Raw genomic sequence first — 26728 nt, forward strand, 5'->3', positions numbered from 1 at the left:
ATTGTGTTCATTGTTTAAGAAACAATAGCATTAGTGTGGACGGAGGGCTCCTTGCATACTTTTTCACAAAATGAAAAATGTTGATATGACCCCTGCCCTTTACTGTAAGTCTGCACTGTTAGGGTTTAGTAGTAGACCGGGGTCTCATTTAGGGCTCTATAAAACAGCCGATCTACAAACACACAGTTTGTGTGCAACGTTTTACCCAGAATATACTGTAGGGGTTCAAGTGGTTTATGTCATTTTTTATTTGAAGATTTGCGTGCTGTGCTATGAGCTTGTAGATCTGCAACAACAACAACAAAATTTATTGTGAAAATGGGTATAATTTGAATATTTTTATATACATACAATTTTTAAATGTTTAAATTGTTTAAATTAAAATATCTACTTCTGGGGGGGTCCCTGGAACAAAATATTTTTTAGAAGGGGGTGTGCGTGGCCAAATACATATAATTTTTGGTGGTCCTCGACATGGCAAAGTTTGAGAACCACTGATATTATAGCAACATACGTTCTTCCAAAAAAACTGTACAAAATATATATTAAAAAATGTGCACACATTTTCATGATAAAAAATAAATAAAAATAACAGATATACAAGCTCATAGCAGCACTCGGTGCCGCGCCATGAGCTTGTAGAGCTGCTATTTTTGAATAGCCCAAACCCTTTTATTGTCACTTAGATGCACAGGTACATACATGTGAAAAACTTACGCTCGGAAGCTCCAATAATAAAACAACCTAAAACGCTCATAAGCAATAAATAAACAAACACAGGCAAATCAGTTTAAGGAAAGTGCATAGTGCAGAGTACAGTTATTGCACATTTCATTTTCCACTGTCATTTAACAGCCTGATGGCCTGTGGGAAGAAACTGTTCCTCAGCCTGCTGGTACGTGCTGAGAGGATCTTGTATCCCTTTACCCTTCTTGATTTTAGTGGGGAAAATAGTATTTTATGGGGGTGGGTGGGGTCTTTAATGATCCTCAGTGATTTGTTTAGGCAGCGCTGGGTGTAGAGGTCCTCCATACTGGGCAGCTCACACCCGGTGATTTTCTCTGCAGTACGAACAACCCTCCTCAGCGCCTTTCGGTTTCTGTCCGTGCAACTGCCGTACCAGGATGTAAAGCTGCTTGTTAGGAGGCTCTCTATTGTGCCTCTGTAGAAGTCCCTGATGGTGTTGGGTCTCAGGCCGAATTGCTTCAGGCGCCTGAGCCCGTACAGGCGCTGTTGGGCCTTTTTTACGACTGCGGTAACATGGCAGTCCCAGGTCAGGTCCTTCTCAATATTCACTCCCAGATACTTAAAGGTGTCCACCCTCTCCACCGCTGAGCCATTGATGTGAACTGGTTGGAGCTCATCCTTCTTCTTTCTGTAGTCCACCACAATCTCCTTTGTTTTCTTAACATTTAGAGAGAGGTGATTGTCCATGCACCACTGCTCCAAGGTGGCCACCTCCTCCCTGTAGGCCGATTCGTCGCCGCCGGAAATCAGACCCACCACTGCTGTGTCGTCAGCAAACTTCACGACATGGTTTGATGTCTGTGTCGCTACGCAGTCATAGGTGTACAGGGAGTATAGGAGAGGGCTGAGGACACAGCCCTGTGGTGCCCCTATACTGAGACTCAGTGTGGAGGAGGTCCGACCAGCCACTCTCACCGACTGGGGGCGGTCCGTCAGGAAGTCCAGTATCCAGTCGCACAGTGATGTATTCAGGCCCAGGTCCCGGAGCTTGCCATCTAGCCTGGAGGGCACTATGGTGCGACCCCCCAAAATAATCATATGTGAACTGGGGACCCCCCCCCCCCACCGAAAACACTTGGAATTGTAGGAGTTGAGGCATTAAATTTAAATATTTTGAAAATAGCTTGCAGATCTACAAGGCACTATTTAATCTTATCATCAAAGCAGCCGTACTGAGTCATAAAGTGATGAGTCATACTTTGATGATGACTCAGTGAATCATGACGGTATATGACCTCATCACCACCAAAAAAAAAAAATAACGCCGGCAGCAGTATTATTATTATTCATTCACCTTATTTCTGCACGTACAGGACACTTGTTGCACCACCTCACACTTAAGTTCAAACTTAGCCTAGTTATAGCTTAAACACATTCAATCCGGAAACGCATCTGTGTCATTTTAGATTTCTTTGGCTATTCGAAAATAGCAGATCTACAAGCTCATAGCGCGGCACCGAGCTTGTAGATCTGCTATTTTTGAAAAATCGTGAAAATGTGTGCAAATCTTTGAATATATATATTTTTAAAGCAAACATTTGTAACTCAAATCTTTGCTTCTGGGGGGGTCCCTGGAACAACATATTTCTACAAACGTTCGCTTAAAAGAATATTTTTTTTAAATATTTGCACACATTTTCACGATTAAAAAAAAAAATAGCAGATATACAAGCTCATAGCACGGCACTCGGTGCCGCGCTATGAGCTTGTAGATCTATGTTTTATATATATATGTTTTATATTGTGTTGTGAAAACGTCCATAGACGTTCTTCCCGGGGAAATACCCGTTTTGTTTTCAAACATTCAAGCGTTCTGATCTGGTCAATAAGACTACATTATGGACAGTAAATACAGCTGAGGAAAGGACTTTGTTCTTCACCTCTACTGCAGAGCAGTGGGTCTCAGCCTTTTTCAGGCCGCGACCCCCCAAAATAATCATATGTGAACTGGGGACCCCCCCCCCCCCCACCGAAAACACTTGGAATTGTAGGAGTTGAGGCATTAAATTTAAATATTTTGAAAATAGCTTGTAGATCTACAAGCTCACAACGCCTCGCACCACTTGCAGATCGGCTATCTTCACAATGTATGCCTCTGTCTTATATTATTTGACAATTTGGCCAATGTTTGAATGTTTATAGTATAGTTTATAGTTTGCTGATTACTTTTGATGCAGTGATGTTTTTTTTGTTTATTAAAAAGGTCTTAAAAGTCCTTAAATTCACTTCACTGTCATCTGGGACCAAACTGACCTTAACCTCAGTAAAGCTATGTCTAAACCTAACCTTATTCCTGAACGTAACCTCAGTAAAACTATGTCTAAACCTAACCTTATTCCTAACCTTAACCTCAGTAAAACTATGCCTAAACCTAACCTTATTCCTAACCTTAACCTCAGTAAAACTATGTCTAAACCTAACCTTATTCCTAACCTTAACCTCAGTAAAACTATGCCTAAACCTAACCTTATTCCTAACCTTAACCTCAGTAAAACTATGTCTAAACCTAACCTTATTCCTAACCTTAACCTCAGTAAAACTATGTCTAAACCTAACCTTATTCCTAACCTTAACCTCAGTAAAACTATGTCTAAACCTAACCTTATTCCTAACCTTAACCTCAGTAAAACTATGTCTAAACCTAACCTTATTCCAAAACTTAACCTCAGTAAAACTATGTCTAAACCTAACCTTATTCCTAACCTTAACCTCAGTAAAACTATGTCTAAACCTAACCTTATTCCTAACCTTAACCTCAGTAAAACTATGTCTAAACCTAACCTTATTCCTAACCTTAACCTCAGTAAAACTATGTATAAACCTAACCTTATTCCTAACCTTAACCTCAGTAAAACTATGTCTAAACCTAACCTTATTCCTAACCTTAACCTCAGTAAAACGATGCCTAAACCTAACCTTATTCCTAAACTTAACCTCAGTAAAACTATGTCTAAACCTAACCTTATTCCTAACCTTAACCTCAGTAAAACTATGTTTTTTGATTGATTGAAAATTTTATTAGGCAAAAGAATGTAAAACAACACAGTTAAATTTTATAATGCTTTTGTCTAAAAGGTCCGGCCAAAAAAGTCCTTGCGGACTTGTTTCCGTTGGGGTCCTTGAGTTAATTTCATAGACATATATAGTAGCAACCAAACAGTTCAAAAATCAACATGAAAATACAGATAATACAGAAACAATACCACTATGTACAAAAAAAGCATTTAAAAAATATATGTACAAAAAAAGGGGGGGGGGGGCATGGAAAAATAAAAATTATATACAAAAAAAGCATGAGGAAATACAAAATATGTACAAAAAGAGGAGGGGGGGGGGGTCGTCTGTCTACAGGGAAACTGGTACTAGCTCCTCTTTCGGCCTCCAGAAAGATGGGTTTTTAGGGCTGTTTTGAATGAGCCCAGCGAACTGCATTTTTTGAGGGATGTGGTTAGACTATTCCATTCCTTGGTGGCTGTGCTATAGAAGGAGAATTTGCCCATGTTTGTTTTATGGGTGGGTGGTACCAGATTGTTGTTTACGCTCCCTCTAGTTTCGTGGCTGTGGGTGTCACTAACGTTTTCGAGGTATTTATACAGATATGCGGGTATAGGGGGCATATCGGGCAAATCTGCATTTACAATTTTGAAGACCAGACCCATTTTTTGTTGTTTAACCCTGTCTTCCACCCTGAGCCAGCCTAGGCTGGCAAAGTGAGTGGGAGAGAGGTGGGTCATGGGCCCCAGTCCGAGAAGTAGTCGGATCAGTTTGTTTTGGGAGGTTTGAAGCTTAGTCTGCAGTGACACTGAGGTGTTGGAGTACCAAGAGGAGCTAGCATAGTCAAAAAGGGGCTGAATCAGGGCCCCTGAGAGGGTCCTGAGGGCCTGAGGGTTGACAAAAGAGGAAACTCTGCCCATAAATCTGGTTCTCTGGTTTACTCCTTTGACCACCTTTGTTGCCATGCTTTCACCTGTCAGGTATTTGTCTAAACCTAACCTTATTCCTAACCTTAACCTCAGTAAAACTATGCCTAAACCTAACCTTATTCCTAAACTTAACCTCAGTAAAACTATGTCTAAACCTAACCTTATTCCTAACCTTAACCTCAGTAAAACTATGTCTAAACCTAACCTTATTCCTAACCTTAACCTCAGTAAAACTATGTCTAAACCTAACCTTATTCCTAACCTTAACCTCAGTAAAACTATGTCTAAACCTAACCTTTTTCCTAACCTTAACCTCAGTAAAACTATGCCTAAACCTAACCTTATTCCTAAACTTAACCTCAGTAAAACTATGTCTAAACCTAACCTTATTCCTAACCTTAACCTCAGTAAAACTATGTCTAAACCTAACCTTATTCCTAACCTTAACCTCAGTAAAACTATGCCTAAACCTAACCTTATTCCTAAACTTAACCTCAGTAAAACTATGTCTAAACCTAACCTTATTCCTAACCTTAACCTCAGTAAAACTATGCCTAAACCTAACCTTATTCCTAACCTTAACCTCAGTAAAACTATGTCTAAACCTAACCTTATTCCTAACCTTAACCTCAGTAAAACTATGCCTAAACCTAACCTTATTCCTAACCTTAACCTCAGTAAAACTATGCCTAAACCTAACCTTATTCCTAACCTTAACCTCAGTAAAACTATGTCTAAACCTAACCTTATTCCTAACCTTAACCTCAGTAAAACTATGTCTAAACCTAACCTTATTCCTAACCTTAACCTCAGTAAAACTATGTCTAAACCTAACCTTATTCCTAACCTTAACCTCAGTAAAACTATGTATAAACCTAACCTTATTCCTAACCTTAACCTCAGTAAAACTATGTCTAAACCTAACCTTATTCCTAACCTTAACCTCAGTAAAACGATGCCTAAACCTAACCTTATTCCTAAACTTAACCTCAGTAAAACTATGTCTAAACCTAACCTTATTCCTAACCTTAACCTCAATAAAACTGTTTTTTTGATTGATTGAAAATTTTATTAGGCAAAAGAATGTAAAACAACACAGTTACATTTTATAATGCTTTTGTCTAAAAGGTCCGGCCAAAAAAGTCCTTGCGGACTTGTTTCCGTTGGGGTCCTTGAGTTAATTTCATAGACATATATAGTAGCAACCAAACAGTTCAAAAATCAACATGAAAATACAGATAATACAGAAAAAATACCACTATGTACAAAAAAAGCATTTAAAAAATATATGTACAAAAAAAGGGGGGGGGGGGCATGGAAAAATAAAAATTATATACAAAAAAAGCATGAGGAAATACAAAATATGTACAAAAAGAGGAGGGGGGGGGGGTCGTCTGTCTACAGGGAAACTGGTACTAGCTCCTCTTTCGGCCTCCAGAAAGATGGGTTTTTAGGGCTGTTTTGAATGAGCCCAGCGAACTGCATTTTTTGAGGGATGGGGTTAGACTATTCCATTCCTTGGTGGCTGTGCTATAGAAGGAGAATTTGCCCATGTTTGTTTTATGGGTGGGTGGTACCAGATTGTTGTTTACGCTCCCTCTAGTTTCGTGGCTGTGGGTGTCACTAACGTTTTCGAGGTATTTATACAGATATGCGGGTATAGGGGGCATATCGGGCAAATCTGCATTTACAATTTTGAAGACCAGACCCATTTTTTGTTGTTTAACCCTGTCTTCCACCCTGAGCCAGCCTAGGCTGGCAAAGTGAGTGGGAGAGAGGTGGGTCATGGGCCCCAGTCCGAGAAGTAGTCGGATCAGTTTGTTTTGGGAGGTTTGAAGCTTAGTCTGCAGTGACACTGAGGTGTTGGAGTACCAAGAGGAGCTAGCATAGTCAAAAAGGGGCTGAATCAGGGCCCCTGAGAGGGTCCTGAGGGCCTGAGGGTTGACAAAAGAGGAAACTCTGCCCATAAATCTGGTTCTCTGGTTTACTCCTTTGACCACCTTTGTTGCCATGCTTTCACCTGTCAGGTATTTGTCTAAACCTAACCTTATTCCTAACCTTAACCTCAGTAAAACTATGCCTAAACCTAACCTTATTCCTAAACTTAACCTCAGTAAAACTATGTCTAAACCTAACCTTATTCCTAACCTTAACCTCAGTAAAACTATGCCTAAACCTAACCTTATTCCTAACCTTAACCTCAGTAAAACTATGCCTAAACCTAACCTTATTCCTAACCTTAACCTCAGTAAAACTATGTCTAAACCTAACCTTATTCCTAACCTTAACCTCAGTAAAACTATGTCTAAACCTAACCTTATTCCTAACCTTAACCTCAGTAAAACTATGTCTAAACCTAACTTTATTCCTAAACGTTTCTCAAAGTTTCACTTTGAGAAACAGTGTAGTAAATACTGGATGATGATGCATGTCCTGCAGCTTGTAGGAAATACCCAAAACAACCTGGTGCTTATTTTCATTTCATGTGGTTATTACGCAACAACTATTATCTTGTCTTCTGTTCAAACAGGGATTTTTATGGCTGGCGTGGATAATGTTTTATCCATGCTTCTGTTCAGGCAGAATTAAAGGGATAGTTCACCCCCAAAATGACTTTTTTTTCTATTGATTAGTCACCCCAGAGACTTGAATTCATGGATATTTTTTATACATTTTTTCACTAAAATGTGATGACCAGCGGACCGGTAGGCAGCGGTTCCGGTAGGAGACACAAAGGAGACTCTTTGTGTCTCCTACCGGAACCGCTGCCGGTCATCAAATTATTGACTTAGAAAAAAAGTCATTTTGGGGGTGAACTATCCCTTTAAATACATGTATTTCCTTTAGGGAACACGTAGACTGTCTGATATCTTTGATATTTATGTGTGATAATAATATCACAATTTAATTAAAAAGAATGTGTAACCACATTATAATCTGGCATCCTTATTTGGGGCAAATTTTCTAAATTTGTCAAAATCTTTCTAAATCATTTCTTTTAATCACATCAGCGCGTCGCAATGCGAAGCGTTGTGAGCTTGTAGATCGGCTATTTTTGCTATTTGTCGTATGAATTATTTAGGACTTGTGGTTAAGACCCCCCCCCTTTACTATTCAAACCCTGTGTATGTATGTGTAGGAGATACACCTTTAGATTTGAGCTATTCAAAAATAGCAGATCTACAAGCTCATAGCGCATCACTTTGTGCCGCGCTATGAGCTTGTAGATCTGCTATTTTTTTTTTAACTCGTGAACACATTTATGCAAATCTTTGAATTTATTAAAAAAAATTAAGTGAACATTTTTAACTCAAGTCTGGGCTTCTGGGGGTCCCTGGAACAACATATTTTGAGATGGGGGTCCGCGGCCAATTGCATATAATTTTGGGGGTCCTTGGCATTAACAAGTTTGAGCACCACTGATATAGAAACATACGTTTTTTTTTTTTTGGATTTTGAAGATTTTTTAAAAGATTTGCACAAATTTCCATGATTTTTTCAAAAATAGCAGATCAACACGCTCATTTCCCCCTCGGTTATTGATACTGTGGTGGTGAGGGGCCAGTAATAAACAGTGTTGCCAACCCTCGTGAGAGAAACAAGCCAACCCACCTCCAAAAACAGGCCAAAAACGAGCCAAATCTTGCGAGAGAAACAAGCCAAATCTCACCTCGAAAAACAAACAAGCCAAAGCAAGCCCAATAATATTGGCATATATTCTGAATAAAAAAATATTAGATATCATTATAATGACTATATGTACTGTAGGTCTATAATAAGTTCTGTTTTGGTTATTTATTATAACATACTTGAGCCACAGGGCTTAATAAGTAGAGACACCAGACCGATTCTGTCACTCAATGTGATTCACACTCCTCCCCAAACCTATTATGGGGAATTATAGTAAGAAATGTTGGCTTGTTAGATTTGCCAAAGAATCCACAGCATTTTTTAAAACAAACTCAGAAAAACCACATCCCGTAATTTTCCCCCTGAAACTCTGGAACAAAACAAGACAAAAGTCGCAGTAAAAAAAGTGTACTTGGCAACACTGGTAATAAACGTTGTATTGGTATAAAGTGACCCTGCAGTAATTAGTTTACTGGTGGGCGTCGTGGGGCCCTGGGCCCATTTTTGGGGATTTATTATTCTCCTGTGCAGTGGTGTAAAGTAACTAAGTACATTTACTCAAGTACTGTACTTAAGTATAGTTTTACAAGTACTGTACAAGTACTGTATAAGCATAGTTTTGAGATGTTTTACTCTACTGGAGTATTTCCAATTTTCAGTACTTTCACTTCTACTCCATTACATCTCAGAGACAAATATTGTACTTTTACCCTATTACAATTATTTGAAAGTGTTAATTGCTTGTTACTTTGAAGATTTAGATTATTATTACAAAACATACATTAACCACTTCAGCCCTATATACATTTCGGCCATTTGAAAATAGCCGATCTACAAGCTCACGCAATTGTGAGTGACGCATCGTGAGCTTGTAGATCTGCTATTTTCAAAAGATTTATTTGAAAACTTGTGAAAACGTGTGAAATGGGACATTCTGCATAATGAGTACTTTTATGAGCGAACATTTTTAACTCAAATCTTTGCTTCTGGGGGTCCCTGGAACAACATATTTTGAGATGGGGGTCCGCAGCCAAATACATGTCATTTTGGCGGTCCTTGACATGGAAAAGTTTGAGAACCACTGCTTATAGCAACATACGTTTTTTTCAAAAAAATGTTATGATTTAGAAGACATTTGTAGAACCCCCCAGAAGCAAAGATTTGAGTTACTAATTTGAAAAAAATATATATATATATTTTTTTTTATATATATATATATATATATATATAAAAAAATATATATATTCAAAGATTTGCATATATTTTCACGATAAAAAAAAAAATAGCAGATCTACAAGCTCATAGCGCGGCACTCGGTGCCGCGCTATGAGCTTGCAGATCTGCTATTTTTCAATAGCCAAAGAAATCTAAAAAATGTCACAGATGTGTTCCTGGCCTTAAAGGGTTGCGAGTGCCACCACGACCACGTGCTCCTGAGCACGCTGAGTTCTGCTGGTGGTGTGAGGACTGGAGGCGTGACCTCGGGCTGACCTTGTGATGCACTGTGGGAGGGAGGGAGGGAGGGAGGGAGTGGTTGCGAGGATAAAGGAAACATTCAGTCTAAATGTACAGTTTGATAATTCACAACTACTGTGCCAGATAATCCCCTCACCAAGAGAGTAAAAAAAAGAAAAAAACGTTTCAGTCATTATTCAGTCCGACTTCACTGTAGCCTATAGTAGCCTTTACATAAATGATATTTGTACTGTTTGTAGGCTGTCCTGAAAGTTTATAATATTTGAATAAATGTAAAGTTTCAAATACAAAAGTAGTAGCCTAGTAGTCGTGAATTATCAAACTGTACATTTAGACTGAATGTTTACTTTATCCTCATCTTGAGCTATAATGCACGCAAACTGTGTCACCAGGTTTTATTTGTGTTGTTATCTCATATGCGTGCATCCGCTGTCCGTCAACAACACAGCCGTCTGTGCCTTGACTTCAGTGCGCTGACGCTCTCCCACCCCCCCCCGCCGCCCCCCCCCCCCCCCCCGCGCCGCCCCCTTGCACTTCAACAACATGGGAAAAGGCTGTTGGCGTCCTGACCTACAGTAGGCTGACCTACAGTAGGCTGCCCTACAGTAGGCTGCCCTACAGTAGGCTGCCCTACAGTAGGCTGACCTACAGTAGGCTGACCTACAGTAGGCTGCCCTACAGTAGGCTGACCTACAGTAGGCTGACCTACAGTAGGCTGCCCTACAGTAGGCTGACCTACAGTAGGCTGCCCTAGCCTTCCTGATTTCTGGTCTAGTGGGGGGCTGGGGGCGGGTTTAAAATCAGCGGGGAGAGAATGCGCCTGATCCCATTGGTTCACCGATCTGTCCCTAGGGTTTTATAACCCTTAACCTATTCAATCCGTGTCAAAGCATCCGTGTTATTTTAGATTTTATAGATCTATTATATTGTTGCTGGTGAGCAGAAACCTCTTCTCTACATATTCTAACTATTTGTGGGGGGTTTTTGTGTAAATTAACACGTTACTTGATCACACTACAGCGTCACACAGAAGTAGAAAAAGTAGCAGATCTACAAGCTCGAAACGTGGCGCGAAGCGACACGTTTCGAGCTTGTAGATCTGCTACTGGCAATGTAAGGTTTTCAGAAAACTGTCATCCAGGGCGTCCCCAGCTAAAGTAGTTAACATGGCATCACAACCATTTTAACCACTTCATCCATTTATATGTTGTACAAATTGAACATTTTGAATATTATTATTTTTATTATCATTATAAATGATTATTATTATTTTCCTCTCTTCTGGGGTGGTCCCTGGGACAAAACATTTCCAATAAAATGTAACCTTTCAGGATTCCAATTCAAAAAATAGCCGATCTACAAGCTCAAAACGCGTCGCACCGCGACACGTTTTGAGCTTGTAGATCGGCTATTTTTGCTACTTTGGTGTGACATAGAATGACGAAGTATGGCATTAAAGTACGAAAATAATACGGAGATAAGAGGTGTCTGCCCGACAGTATATGTGCAACGTGGCCCTCTGGAGTGAGTGTGGAAATGTAGTGGCCCTCTGCATCATCAGAGTTGCATCACTCCTGGTCTTTAGGTTATGTCTTTGAGGTAGTAGATCTTCTGCCAGTTGTGGAGTAATTGGTGCAAAGCTTGTAGATCTGCTATTTTCAGAGCGCAACACCCGAGCGCAACCAAACATAACGTGACTTGTCTTTTAGTTCTACTGGATCTCTTCTCCTCTAGTCTTAGTTCTACTGGATCTCTTCTCCTCTAGTCTTAGTTCTACTGGATCTCTTCTCCTCTAGTCTTAGTTCTACTGGATCTCTGCTCCACTAGTCTTAGTTCTACTGGATCTCTTCTCCTCTAGTCTTAGTTCTACTGGATCTCTGCTCCACTAGTCTTAGTTCTACTGGATCTCTTCTCCTCTAGTCTTAGTTCTACTGGATCTCTTCTCCTCTAGTCTTAGTTCTACTGGATCTCTTCTCCACTAGTCTTAGTTCTACTGGATCTCTTCTCCACTAGTCTTAGTTCTACTGGATCTCTTCTCCACTAGTCTTAGTTCTACTGGATCTCTTCTCCACTAGTCTTAGTTCTACTGGATCTCTTCTCCACTAGTCTTAGTTCTACTGGATCTCTTCTCCTCTAGTCTTAGTTCTACTGGATCTCTTCTCCACTAGTCTTAGTTCTACTGGATCTCTTCTCCACTAGTCTTAGTTCTACTGGATCTCTTCTCCACTAGTCTTAGTTCTACTGGATCTCTTCTCCACTAGTCTTAGTTCTACTGGATCGCTTCTCCACTAGTCTTAGTTCTACTGGATCTCTTCTCCACTAGTCTTAGTTCTACTGGATCTCTTCTCCACTAGTCTTAGTTCTACTGGATCGCTTCTCCACTAGTCTTAGTTCTACTGGATCTCTTCTCCACTAGTCTTAATTCTACTGGATCTCTTCTCCACTAGTCTTAGTTCTACTGGATCTCTTCTCCTCTAGTCTTAGTTCTACTGGATCTCTTCTCCACTAGTCTTAGTTCTACTGGATCTCTTCTCCACTAGGTCCCTCACTAACATTATAGTCTCGTTTTTATTTGTTGATGAAATCGGATACATTTAGTCATAGTTGTTAGTCATAGTCATCATAGCTTAGTTTTTATGTAGTTTTCGTCGGTGTAAAAAGGTATACAGTCAACCAACATTTTTCGTCATAGTTTTAGTCGACAAAATGCAACACTGCATGCAACATGGTGACGTCACCAACTGATAAACTGACCTGAGAACAGCTGCAGGCTGGAGCTGCAGCCATGACTGTGTGTTTAACCTACAGTAACGTTCATTATAGCTCTTTCATTGTCATTGGTACAGACAGACAGACAGACAGACAGACAGACACTGTAAACCCAGCAGTTATAGCATCATGTAGAATGTGAGTCCACATTGAAAAAGTATTATAGATAGTAGCCTTTATTTACTCACTTAAAACATTGTTTATCAGACTCTTTCATTTCTTTTTGGGGCTTTTCCGCCTTTATTGATAGCATTACAGTGGAGATAGGACAGAAAACAGGGAGAGAGAGAGATGGGGAGTGACCATAGAGGAGATCTGAACCTGTGATGTGCTGTGTTAGAGCCTATTTGTGGTGTGCGCCTGGACCGCTAGGCCAGCAGGCGCCCCCCAAACTCTTTAATTTCAACGACCCCGATAACTCTCTAAAACATAGTTTCAGGACGTAGTGAAATGGGTTAAATGTTAAATGCTGGGTCCATGCTAAATTATAATAACTAGAACAAGTGCTCCTCGGAAATACATAAAGAATCTGAGCTGTTGCACATCTGTGTGAAGAAAGCAATAATTCCACGGGGAAAGGGTGTGTGTGAGTTTTTGGGGTTTGATGATCTATGACATAACTAGAAGAATATGTTTAAAACCATGATATAAAATGATGGTAAACAACAGAGGGGCTCGCAACCCATTTTTTTAAATGCTCCAACTGTTTATTCACAGCAGCAATGCAGTTGTATTGCAGCGGTGAATCTCAGCAATCACAACAGTGTCTTATCTTCATGTTCATGGGTCGTTCCCATCAAATCAAACAATTTAATAACAGAATAATTGTACTAAAGGTGTATCAACCTGTGGACGCCTAATAACAGGCCCTGACTGGGACATGATGTTATGATAATGCATTGTCTGTGTCCCACCAAGTTAGGGAGTGCAATCTTTGTTTTAACATTTCTATAATGACTGTGTGTGTGTGTGTGTGTGTGTGTGTGTGTGTGTGTGTGTGTGTGTGTGCACGCGTGTTATGTTGTATACAGTGTTTATTTACATCAGGGACGGTCTACACTACAGTACGTCTAATCAGTTCATCCTTTAAGTTCAAATGGACGTTGTTGTTATGGCGATATTGTAGTGGAGATACAGATTTATCATTTGTGACTGTATGGGTGCTATTATTTCATTATTTCATTCTATTCCATTAGCAACGTAGAACAAGCTTAACATGATTGTTTGGTAGGTTTAGTGTGTGTTCAGCTTCCCTGTGAAGCAGGGCCGGATACAGAAATTATTAATTGGGCCAGCATTAAGAAATGCTGGGGGGGCGGCATTTTTTTGCTTTTTTTTCCGGCTGTTTGTGTAATGCTGCTTCCTATTGTTTAGGAGTAGTACTGCATGTGTGTGTGTATCTGCCAACACTGCCCATGGAAAATCAGGGCAGAGGATTATTTGAATTGTGCAATGATACATGATGGAATATGATTAAGGATTATTTTGATTATGGTAAGCTCACATTTCATATCATGACATAGATGTAACTTTCACAAGCCCCCCCGTTTTTTTTGGGTGGGGCAGTCAGGGCATTTGGCCTTGCCCATGCCTAGTAGGTGTGCAAAAAGTAGGTGTGCAAAAAACAGTAGGTGTGCAAAAAGCTCTGAATAGTGTGGACTTCACAGTGTGAAGTCCACACTATTCAGAGCTTTTTGCACACCTACTGTATGTACATACTGCCCACTTGTGGCGGGCTGGCAGCACTACAGAAAGAGCAGAATGCAGAAAGTCAATGTGGCTTTAATGACGGCATGAGACCTGCTGTTTAACTCATTCAGTCCTGGAACGCCTACTGTGTCATTTTGGATTTGAGGTATAACCATTATTTTATACTTAGTGAAATAGCAGATATACAAGCTCGTAGCGCGGCACAGAGTGCAGCGTTATGAGCTTGTAGATCTGCTTTTTGTTTTGAAAAATCATACAAATTTGTGCAAATCTTTGAACGTATATATTTCTTAAAGCAAACATTTTTAACTCAAATCTTTGCTTCTGGGGGATTCTACAAATGTCTTCTAATCCTAACAGTTTTTTATTTTCTTTTTTAACTTATGTTGCTATAATATCAGTGCTTCTCAAACTTTTGTCATGCTTAAAAAATATCCATGAATTCAAGTCTCCATGGGGTGACTAATCCATAGGACATTTTTGGGGTGAACTATCCCTTTAATAAAGTTTGTTTGATTGATTGATATCTGTAATCATTCAGAAGGTTCCTTTTGTTAAAGGATAGTAAACACCTTGTTAAAGGATAGTAAACACCTTGCCCTGAAGGCCTGCCTTTGACTGAATCAACACCTTTGATCAATCTGTTTGTAAAAGGCCATCATGTTACACCTATTGTCTGTTGGTCAGGTGACCCCTTGGCCTGGTTTAGGAGAGAGAGAGAGAGAGAGAGAGATAAAGACACTGAGAAGAGAGAGGGATAAAGACACTGAGAAGAGAGAGGGATAAAGACACTGAGAAGAGAGAGGGATAAAGACATTGAGAAGAGAGAGGGATAAAGACACTGAGAAGAGAGAGAGAGAGGTAATAAAGACAATGGCCCTCATTTATCAACGCGGCGCAGCCCAAATAATGGGCGCACGGCGCGATCACCGCACCTTTCGGCATTTATCAATATATCCTGACGTGGGATTCATCCTACCGTACGCTGAGATCTCACGTCTGGTAGAGGGCAGTTGTTGACTTTGGCTGCGCCCGTTTATTACATTCTAGACCTGCGGAGCAGCATTTTCTGATTGTCTGACAGGCATCTGGAATCCACTCCTAAATGTATATCTACACTAATAAATAATCCCTGTGAAAATATAACATTTTATAAAGTAATTTAAACAAGCTGCTTTAACAGTCATTCGGTTAAGCTTGCAGATCTGGCTGCATTGGCTATTTGAAAATAGCAGATCTGCAAGCTCACAACGGGTCGCATCGGGACGCGTTGTGAGCTTGTAGATCTGTTGTGAGCTTGGAGCACTTCGGGACTCCCGAACATCTTTTCATGGACAGTGAGGTCTACAAACTTACAGTAGCTTGTCCTATGGTATGGAGTTATGTCATAGAGAGTTATGAAGACTACAACCTGGCTGGGTTAAGGATATAAACCCAACGCTCCAATCTCTTATTAACGTGGCGGCACGGAATCACTGCCGCCCGCCCGAGTCTGACTGCTTTATTTTAGTGTAACTCGAACGCGCACTGCTCGGTATGGGGTAAATAAATTAATATGCAAACGTATTCCATTCATGGCGATGTGATTAGTATCATAATTATGTCATTCATGTAGGCTACAAGCCTACGTGACAAAGATTGTACCGCTACGGATTACATGAAGGACACAGTTGGGGGGGGGGGGGGGGGGGGGGGGAGAGAGAGAGAGAGAGAGAGAGAGAGAGAGAGAGAGAGAGAGAGAGAGAGAGATAAAGCCACTGAGAAGAGAGAGAGAGAGATAAAGCCACTGAGAAGAGAGAGAGAGAGATAAAGCCACTGAGAAGAGAGAGAGAGAGAGATAAAGCCACTGAGAAGAGAGAGAGAGAGATAAAGCCACTGAGAAGAGAGAGAGAGAGATAAAGCCACTGAGAAGAGAGAGAGAGAGAGAGAGATAAAGCCACTGAGAAGAGAGAGAGAGAGAGATAAAGCCACTGAGAAGAGAGAGAGAGAGAGATAAAGCCACTGAGAAGAGAGAGAGAGAGAGATAAAGCCACTGAGAAGAGAGAGAGAGAGATAAAGACACTGAGGGACAGGAGGACATTGAGGGACAGGAGGACACTGAGGGACAGGAGGACACTGAGGGACAGGAGGACATTGAGGGACAGGAGGACATTGAGGGACAGGAGGACACTGAGGGACAGGAGGACACTGAGGGACAGGAGGACACTGAGGGACAGGAGGACACTGAGGGACAGGAGCACACTGAGGGACAGGAGGACATTGAGGGACAGGGGGGACATTGAGGGACAGGAGGACATTGAGGGACAGGAGGACACTGAGGGACAGGAGGACATTGAGGGACAGGAGGACATTGAGGGACAGGAGGACATTGAGGGACAGGAGGACACTGAGGGACAGGAGGACACTGAGGGACAGGAGGACACTGAGGGACAGGAGGACACTGAGGGACAGGAGGACACTGAGGGACAGGAGGACACTGAGGGACAGGAGGACACTGAGGGACAGGAGGACACTGAGGGACAGGAGGACATTGAGGGACAGGAGGACACTGAGGGACAGGAGGACACTGAGGGACAGGAGGACATTGAGGGACAGGAGGACATTGAGGGACAGGAGGACACTGAGGGACAGGAGGACATTGAGGGACAGGAGGACATTGAGGGACAGGGGGACATTGAGGGACAGGAGGACACTGAGGGACAGGGGGACATTGAGGGACAGGAGGACATTGAGGGACAGGAGGACACTGAGGGACAGGGGGACATTGAGGGACAGGGAGGACATTGAGGGACAGGAGGACACTGAGGGACAGGGAGGGACATTGAGGGACAGGAGGACATTGAGGGACAGGAGGACATTGAGGGACAGGAGGACATTGATGGACAGGAGGACATTGAAGAGAAACAGTAGAGCAGTGACACAGCGGTTAACACAGCAGCATTGATTGATTGATTGATTGATTGATTGAATACTTAATATTATTATAATATTATTAGCCGTTAAAAAAAAAAACCAGGAAAGATTTTAAACCCAAGAAAGCGTATGGCTTGTTGCCATTGGGGTCATTTGTACTCAATTCATCTAAACATCTAATGACAGACACATGATAGATAGATAGATAGATAGATAGTGTCAGGATCTGTGTTTCTGTCTTGTTTTTGAAGTGTTTCTGGTACCTTATTTTGTTATATTGTTTCCTGTGCTCCTTGTACCTTTATTTTGTAGTGATGTCCTAGTGTTTTCCTGTCTGACCTAGTTACTGTTTCCTGTCCTGTCTCACCTCCTGTGATTATTAGTTATCTCCACCTGTGTCCTGTTAGTCCCTTAGCCAATCGTGTCTTAAATGTCTGTTGGTTTCACCTGTGTCCCGTTATCCTTGTGTGTATTTAAGCCCTGTGTTTGGACGTATTCCTTGTTGGATTATATTGTAACCTATGTTCTTCTGTGATGTCCTGTTGTTCAGTGTTTGGTTAATAAACCCCTGTGAAGTTGGATTTTGTCTTGAGTCTGCATTTGGGTCCTAAACCGTCAGTCCTGACAGATAGATAGATACTTTATTAATCCCTGAGGGGAAATTCAGATATCCCATAGCTCATATACAGGGGGGGGGGGGGGGGGGAGAGAGAGAGAGAGAGAGAGAGAGTTAAAGCCACTGAGAAGAGAGAGAGAGAGATAAAGCCACTGAGAAGAGAGAGAGAGAGAGAGAGATAAAGCCACTGAGAAGAGAGAGAGAGAGATAAAGCCACTGAGAAGAGAGAGAGAGAGATAAAGCCACTGAGAAGAGAGAGAGAGAGATAAAGCCACTGAGAAGAGAGAGAGAGAGATAAAGCCACTGAGAAGAGAGAGAGAGAGAGAGAGATAAAGCCACTGAGAAGAGAGAGAGAGAGATAAAGCCACTGAGAAGAGAGAGAGAGAGAGAGATAAAGCCACTGAGAAGAGAGAGAGAGAGAGATAAAGCCACTGAGAAGAGAGAGAGAGAGATAAAGACACTGAGGGACAGGGGGACATTGAGGGACAGGAGGACACTGAGGGACAGGAGGACACTGAGGGACAGGAGGACATTGAGGGACAGGAGGACACTGAGGGACAGGAGGACACTGAGGGACAGGAGGACACTGAGGGACAGGAGGACACTGAGGGACAGGAGGACATTGAGGGACAGGAGGACATTGAGGGACAGGAGGACACTGAGGGACAGGAGGACATTGAGGGACAGGAGGACACTGAGGGACAGGAGGACACTGAGGGACAGGAGGACACTGAGGGACAGGAGGACACTGAGGGACAGGAGGACACTGAGGGACAGGAGGACACTGAGGGACAGGAGGACACTGAGGGACAGGAGGACATTGAGGGACAGGAGGACATTGAGGGACAGGAGGACACTGAGGGACAGGAGGACATTGAGGGACAGGAGGACACTGAGGGACAGGAGGACATTGAGGGACAGGAGGACACTGAGGGACAGGGGGACATTGAGGGACAGGAGGACATTGAGGGACAGGAGGACACTGAGGGACAGGGGGACATTGAGGGACAGGAGGACATTGAGGGACAGGAGGACACTGAGGGACAGGAGGACATTGAGGGACAGGAGGACATTGAGGGACAGGAGGACATTGAGGGACAGGAGGACACTGAGGGACAGGAGGACACTGAGGGACAGGAGGACACTGAGGGACAGGAGGACACTGAGGGACAGGAGGACACTGAGGGACAGGAGGACACTGAGGGACAGGAGGACATTGAGGGACAGGAGGACACTGAGGGACAGGAGGACACTGAGGGACAGGAGGACATTGAGGGACAGGAGGACATTGAGGGACAGGAGGACACTGAGGGACAGGAGGACATTGAGGGACAGGAGGACATTGAGGGACAGGGGGACATTGAGGGACAGGAGGACACTGAGGGACAGGGGGACATTGAGGGACAGGAGGACATTGAGGGACAGGAGGACACTGAGGGACAGGGGGACATTGAGGGACAGGAGGACATTGAGGGACAGGAGGACACTGAGGGACAGGAGGACATTGAGGGACAGGAGGACATTGAGGGACAGGAGGACATTGAGGGACAGGAGGACATTGATGGACAGGAGGACATTGAAGAGAAACAGTAGAGCAGTGACACAGCGGTTAACACAGCAGCATTGATTGATTGATTGATGATTGATTGAATACTTAATATTATTATAATATTATTAGCCGTAAAAAAAAAAACCAGGAAAGATTTTAAACCCAAGAAAGCGTATGGCTTGTTGCCATTGGGGTCATTTGTACTCAATTCATCTAAACATCTAATGACAGACACATGATAGATAGATAGATAGATAGATAGATAGATAGAGAGAGAGAGAGAGAGAGAGAGATAAAGCCACTGAGAAGAGAGAGAGAGAGATAAAGCCACTGAGAAGAGAGAGAGAGAGATAAAGCCACTGAGAAGAGAGAGAGAGAGAGATAAAGCCACTGAGAAGAGAGAGAGAGAGATAAAGCCACTGAGAAGAGAGAGAGAGAGATAAAGCCACTGAGAAGAGAGAGAGAGAGAGAGAGATAAAGCCACTGAGAAGAGAGAGAGAGAGAGATAAAGCCACTGAGAAGAGAGAGAGAGAGAGATAAAGCCACTGAGAAGAGAGAGAGAGAGAGATAAAGCCACTGAGAAGAGAGAGAGAGAGATAAAGACACTGAGGGACAGGAGGACATTGAGGGACAGGAGGACACTGAGGGACAGGAGGACACTGAGGGACAGGAGGACATTGAGGGACAGGAGGACATTGAGGGACAGGAGGACACTGAGGGACAGGAGGACACTGAGGGACAGGAGGACACTGAGGGACAGGAGGACACTGAGGGACAGGAGCACACTGAGGGACAGGAGGACATTGAGGGACAGGGGGACATTGAGGACAGGAGGACATTGAGGGACAGGAGGACACTGAGGGACAGGAGGACATTGAGGGACAGGAGGACATTGAGGGACAGGAGGACATTGAGGGACAGGAGGACACTGAGGGACAGGAGGACACTGAGGGACAGGAGGACACTGAGGGACAGGAGGACACTGAGGGACAGGAGGACACTGAGGGACAGGAGGACACTGAGGGACAGGAGGACACTGAGGGACAGGAGGACACTGAGGGACAGGAGGACATTGAGGGACAGGAGGACACTGAGGGACAGGAGGACACTGAGGGACAGGAGGACATTGAGGGACAGGAGGACATTGAGGGACAGGAGGACACTGAGGGACAGGAGGACATTGAGGGACAGGAGGACATTGAGGGACAGGGGACATTGAGGGACAGGAGGACACTGAGGGACAGGGGGACATTGAGGGACAGGAGGACATTGAGGGACAGGAGGACACTGAGGGACAGGGGGACATTGAGGGACAGGAGGACATTGAGGGACAGGAGGACACTGAGGGACAGGAGGACATTGAGGGACAGGAGGACATTGAGGGACAGGAGGACATTGAGGGACAGGAGGACATTGATGGACAGGAGGACATTGAAGAGAAACAGTAGAGCAGTGACACAGCGGTTAACACAGCAGCATTGATTGATTGATTGATTGATTGATTGAATACTTAATATTATTATAATATTATTAGCCGTAAAAAAAAAAAACCAGGAAAGATTTTAAACCCAAGAAAGCGTATGGCTTGTTGCCATTGGGTCATTTGTACTCAATTCATCTAAACATCTAATGACAGACACATGATAGATAGATAGATAGATAGATAGTGTCAGGATCTGTGTTTCTGTCTTGTTTTTGAAGTGTTTCTGGTACCTTATTTTGTTATATTGTTTCCTGTGCTCCTTGTACCTTTATTTTGTAGTGATGTCCTAGTGTTTTCCTGTCTGACCTAGTTACTGTTTCCTGTCCTGTCTCACCTCCCTGTGATTATTAGTTATCTCCACTGTGTCCTGTTAGTCCCTTAGCCAATCGTGTCTTAAATGTCTGTTGGTTTCACCTGTGTCCCGTTATCCTTGTGTGTATTTAAGCCCTGTGTTTGGACGTATTCCTTGTTGGATTATATTGTAACCTATGTTCTTCTGTGATGTCCTGTTGTTCAGTGTTTGGTTAATAAACCCCTGTGAAGTTGGATTTTGTCTTGAGTCTGCATTTGGGTCCTAAACCGTCAGTCCTGACAGATAGATAGATACTTTATTAATCCCTGAGGGGAAATTCAGATATCCCATAGCTCATATACAGGGGGGGGGGGGGGGGGGGAGAGAGAGAGAGGAGAGAGAGAGAGATAAAGCCACTGAGAAGAGAGAGAGAGAGATAAAGCCACTGAGAAGAGAGAGAGAGAGAGAGAGATAAAGCCACTGAGAAGAGAGAGAGAGAGATAAAGCCACTGAGAAGAGAGAGAGAGAGATAAAGCCACTGAGAAGAGAGAGAGAGAGATAAAGCCACTGAGAAGAGAGAGAGAGAGATAAAGCCACTGAGAAGAGAGAGAGAGAGAGAGAGATAAAGCCACTGAGAAGAGAGAGAGAGAGATAAAGCCACTGAGAAGAGAGAGAGAGAGAGAGATAAAGCCACTGAGAAGAGAGAGAGAGAGAGATAAAGCCACTGAGAAGAGAGAGAGAGAGATAAAGACACTGAGGGACAGGGGGACATTGAGGGACAGGAGGACACTGAGGGACAGGAGGACACTGAGGACAGGAGGACATTGAGGGACAGGAGGACACTGAGGGACAGGAGGACACTGAGGGACAGGAGGACACTGAGGGACAGGAGGACACTGAGGGACAGGAGGACATTGAGGGACAGGAGGACATTGAGGGACAGGAGGACACTGAGGGACAGGAGGACATTGAGGGACAGGAGGACACTGAGGGACAGGAGGACACTGAGGGACAGGAGGACACTGAGGGACAGGAGGACACTGAGGACAGGAGGACACTGAGGGACAGGAGGACACTGAGGGACAGGAGGACACTGAGGGACAGGAGGACATTGAGGGACAGGAGGACATTGAGGGACAGGAGGACACTGAGGGACAGGAGGACATTGAGGGACAGGAGGACATTGAGGGACAGGAGGACATTGAGGGACAGGAGGACACTGAGGGACAGGGGGACATTGAGGGACAGGAGGACATTGAGGGACAGGAGGACATCTGAGGGACAGGGGGACATTGAGGGACAGGAGGACATTGAGGGACAGGAGGACACTGAGGGACAGGAGGACATTGAGGGACAGGAGGACATTGAGGGACAGGAGGACATTGAGGGACAGGAGGACACTGAGGGACAGGAGGACACTGAGGGACAGGAGGACACTGAGGGACAGGAGGACACTGAGGGACAGGAGGACACTGAGGGACAGGAGGACACTGAGGACAGGAGGACATTGAGGGACAGGAGGACACTGAGGGACAGGAGGACACTGAGGGACAGGAGGACATTGAGGGACAGGAGGACATTGAGGGACAGGAGGACACTGAGGGACAGGAGGACATTGAGGGACAGGAGGACATTGAGGGACAGGGGGACATTGAGGGACAGGAGGACACTGAGGGACAGGGGGACATTGAGGGACAGGAGGACATTGAGGGACAGGAGGACACTGAGGGACAGGGGGACATTGAGGGACAGGAGGACATTGAGGGACAGGAGGACACTGAGGGACAGGAGGACATTGAGGGACAGGAGGACATTGAGGGACAGGAGGACATTGAGGGACAGGAGGACATTGATGGACAGGAGGACATTGAAGAGAAACAGTAGAGCAGTGACACAGCGGTTAACACAGCAGCATTGATTGATTGATTGATTGATTGATTGAATACTTAATATTATTATAATATTATTAGCCGTAAAAAAAAAAACCAGGAAAGATTTTAAACCCAAGAAGCGTATGGCTTGTTGCCATTGGGGTCATTTGTACTCAATTCATCTAAACATCTAATGACAGACACATGATAGATAGATAGATAGATAGATAGATAGATAGATAGTGTCAGGATCTGTGTTTCTGTCTTGTTTTTGAAGTGTTTCTGGTACCTTATTTTGTTATATTGTTTCCTGTGCTCCTTGTACCTTTATTTTGTAGTGATGTCCTAGTGTTTTCCTGTCTGACCTAGTTACTGTTTCCTGTCCTGTCTCACCTCCCTGTGATTATTAGTTATCTCCACCTGTGTCCTGTTAGTCCCTTAGCCAATCGTGTCTTAAATGTCTGTTGGTTTCACCTGTGTCCCGTTATCCTTGTGTGTATTTAAGCCCTGTGTTTGGACGTATTCCTTGTTGGATTATATTGTAACCTATGTTCTTCTGTGATGTCCTGTTGTTCAGTGTTTGGTTAATAAACCCCTGTGAAGTTGGATTTTGTCTTGAGTCTGCATTTGGGTCCTAAACCGTCAGTCCTGACAGATAGATAGATACTTTATTAATCCCTGAGGGGAAATTCAGATATCCCATAGCTCATATACAGGCAAGGTTAGTTAAAAACACATCACAAAAAGAGGGGGGGGGGGGGAGGTTAAAACTGAGAGACAAATATAGAAGATATATTATGAATAAGCTTATTTAGTCAGCCTGTGGCCATGTTTCCCATTGTAGCCAAACCGGGAGCAGTACTGGCAGCGGACGTAGGGGGTTTTCGGGTTGAATGGGAAACATGGCCACAGGCTGACTAAATAAGCGATTTAAACGGGTAGTTTCGCTCCGGACCTAAAATATTATGCTCCGAACCTAACCTAACCATCCGTGTGGTTTGGAATCTACCATTAGTTTTGGGATACGATGTATACAAAAGGGTAAACAGCGGAGCCTTGGCGGACGTTCACCCGATTCTGGATGAGAACGACATAGAACCTCATCTCGGAGCTGTATAGCGGAGTGAGAGGTTCTTTATGGAGCTAATTTAAAAGGTGTCACTGGGAATAAAGATCATCCTTTGTCATTGCACATAGACCCATAAATAACTACAAACTAAGACCATTAGTCCAGTTCATGGGCCCAGCGGCTGGTCATGGAGTTGAAGAGCCTAATCGCTGTTGGAACAAAAGTGTTCTTAAAACGTTACAAACCTTACAAACCTTACAAAAAAATATACAATACTATGCAAAACATGATATAAACGGACACATCTGGGTCGAACGTGATTAGTGGAGCTCCCTCTGGTGTTGTGTTTTGTGGACGTCTTTAATGTGTGTGAAGTAGTTTGACAGGTAGGCTACATGGGTGTCTTAACGTTGTGGTGTATCTTGTAGACCAGCCAGGCCCATTGCTAGTTTCTGTACTCTACCCTGAGCCATCAGACCCAGCATAATGAGCAGGTTAGATGAGTTGGAGATGTAAGAGAAACAGTAGGGCTGTGACACAGTGGCTAACATAGCATTGCCATAGAGTTAAAAATAATAGAGAGGGCACCAGAAATCTCCTCCCATCCACTTGCATTGAGTTGCTCACCCAGCGCATGGCTCAATTGAACCTTCTTCCGGGTTGGAAATTTGGTGGGCGCGGCCTATTTGGGGCTCCGAACGCGTCACTTCTGTGACGCGTTTTGCGTCACAGAAGCGCGCAGCCCCGTGCGCAAGCTCGTGCGCATGCTCGTGAGTCGAGCCCATTGGTCGAAAACCGTTTTTCCGCGTTCATGTGTTGAGGCCCCAGGCCTGCACGCGCCTGCACTACATGAATGGCCACCATGTCCATTTGGCTTCAATGAAACCACTGGGTTCTGGGGGCTTGAGCATTGCATGTTCTCTCTCTCTCTCTCTCTCTCTCTCTCTCTCTCTCCTCTCTCTCTCTCTCTCTCTCTCTCTCTCTCTCTCTCTCTATCTCTCTCTCTCTCTCTCTCTCTCTCTCATCTCCTCTCTCTCTCTCATCTCTCTCTCTCTCTCTCTCTCTCTAGCCGTGGCTACAAACAGACATGTGGCACACATCAACTCTGGGGCTAGTAAAAGTTGTCCTTTCTGCCAGGAGGAGGAGACACTTGAACATCTATGGTTAAGGTGCCCAAGGCTTGGTAGTCTGATTGCGCTGCTACAGGGATGGTTTGACAGGTTTAATGAAGAGCTAAGTGATGAAATGTTTATTTTTGGGCTAAGGCACAAAGCGTCACAAAAGAGACGGTTGGGACTGCTTAATTTTCTGGCCGGGCAGGTAAAAATGAGTATCTGGCTTTCGAGAAGGAACAAAATCCAGGGAGCTGAACCCATGGCAAAAGGACTGGTAGCAGCAGAATAGAGTTTGCCTATTATAAAATGATTTCGTGTCTAGAGGAATGTGTCGAGATGTGTTGGTAAGGGGACGTCTTCTGTAGCATTGAGCAGGAGTCACTGGTTTTGTCTCTTTAGGGGAAAAAAATAAAAATAAAAGTAAATTACATGAATGTGCTTTTAAATGACATGGAAGGTGTCAAAAGAATGTACTTTTAGAGTGTCCTATCTTGAAGGAGTAGGAATGTTCTGATGTCTGTTTGAGTGTAAAGGAAGGTTAATAAGGGCTTGGTTAAAGGTCTCTCTCTCTCTCATCTCTCTCTCCCTCCCTCTCTCCCTCCCTCTCTCCCTCTCTCCTCCCTCCCTCTCTCTCCCTCTCTCCCAGATGAGTGACCAGTACAGCAGTGACAGGCTGTCCCACACAGAGGGAGAGATGGAGGGAGAGGAGGGAGAGGAGGGAGAGCAGAACCACCACGACAACCTCCAGAGTTTCTCCGCCGTCTCGTCCTCGCTGCGGGCCGTCATACGCATTCGACAGAAGTACCAGGCCCTGAAGAAGCGCCGCCTGGAGCTGTCGGCGGGGCTGGGGGGGGCGGCCGGGGGAGGGGGGGGCCTGCTCCCGGGGGCCCCGACGCGCACCAGCCCCAAGATCTTCACCTTCGACCTCACCTCCTCCACCACCGCTCCGTCCGGGGCTTTGTCCTCCTCCTCCTCCTCCGTCCCGCAGAGGAAGAAGAGGAAAAAGAGGAGAGGGGTGATGTACCCCACAGGGGGGCGCTGCAGAGCCCCGCCCGTACAGCCCCACAGCAGAGCCAAATACTGTCTCTATCTGCTCTGTGCCATCCTCTTTCTGCAGGTAAATACTGTCTCTATCTGCTCTGTGCCATCCTCTTTCTGCAGGTAAATACTGTCTCTATCTGCTCTGTGCCATCCTCTTTCTGCAGGTAAATACTGTCTCTATCTGCTCTGTGTCTCTATCTGCTCTGTGCCATCCTCTTTCTGCAAGTAAATACTGTCTCTATCTGCTCTGTGTCTCTATCTGCTCTGTGCCATCCTCTTTCTGCAGGTAGGGTTGTAATTAGACATGTACCAATACAATTTTTTCCTTCCCAAAACTTGTGGGCCCGGCCTAAACAATTACCATAATTTTAGGCCCGAAAAAGTCATTAGTTGCATAATGTCTCTCTGTGTCTCTCTGTGTCTCTGTGTCTCTCTGTGTCTCTCTGTGTCTCTGTGTCTCTCTGTGTCTCTCTGTGTCTCTCTGTGTGTCTCTCTGTGTGTCTCTGTGTCTCACTGTGTCTCTC

The 26728-nt window shown here is 44.0% G+C and overlaps 2 protein-coding genes across 2 annotated transcripts in view; both read left to right on the forward strand.

Annotated features, from left to right (window-relative positions):
* LOC308077758 (BRCA1-associated protein-like) overlaps positions 1-26728 on the forward strand; it is an 801007-nt gene that overhangs the window by 69302 nt on the left and 704977 nt on the right. The gene's annotated exons all lie outside the window — the stretch shown is intronic.
* The window catches only part of LOC308077759 (torsin-4A-like), a 30402-nt gene that overhangs the window by 1232 nt on the left and 2442 nt on the right, over positions 1-26728 (forward strand). The window contains 1 exon segment of the mRNA XM_080418668.1: positions 25810-26280. Within this exon segment, the coding sequence (XP_080274794.1) occupies positions 25810-26280 (471 nt within the window).

This window comes from Gymnoscopelus braueri (genome assembly GCF_963280865.1).
Source record: "Gymnoscopelus braueri genome assembly, chromosome: 22".
Taxonomy (NCBI): domain Eukaryota; kingdom Metazoa; phylum Chordata; class Actinopteri; order Myctophiformes; family Myctophidae; genus Gymnoscopelus; species Gymnoscopelus braueri.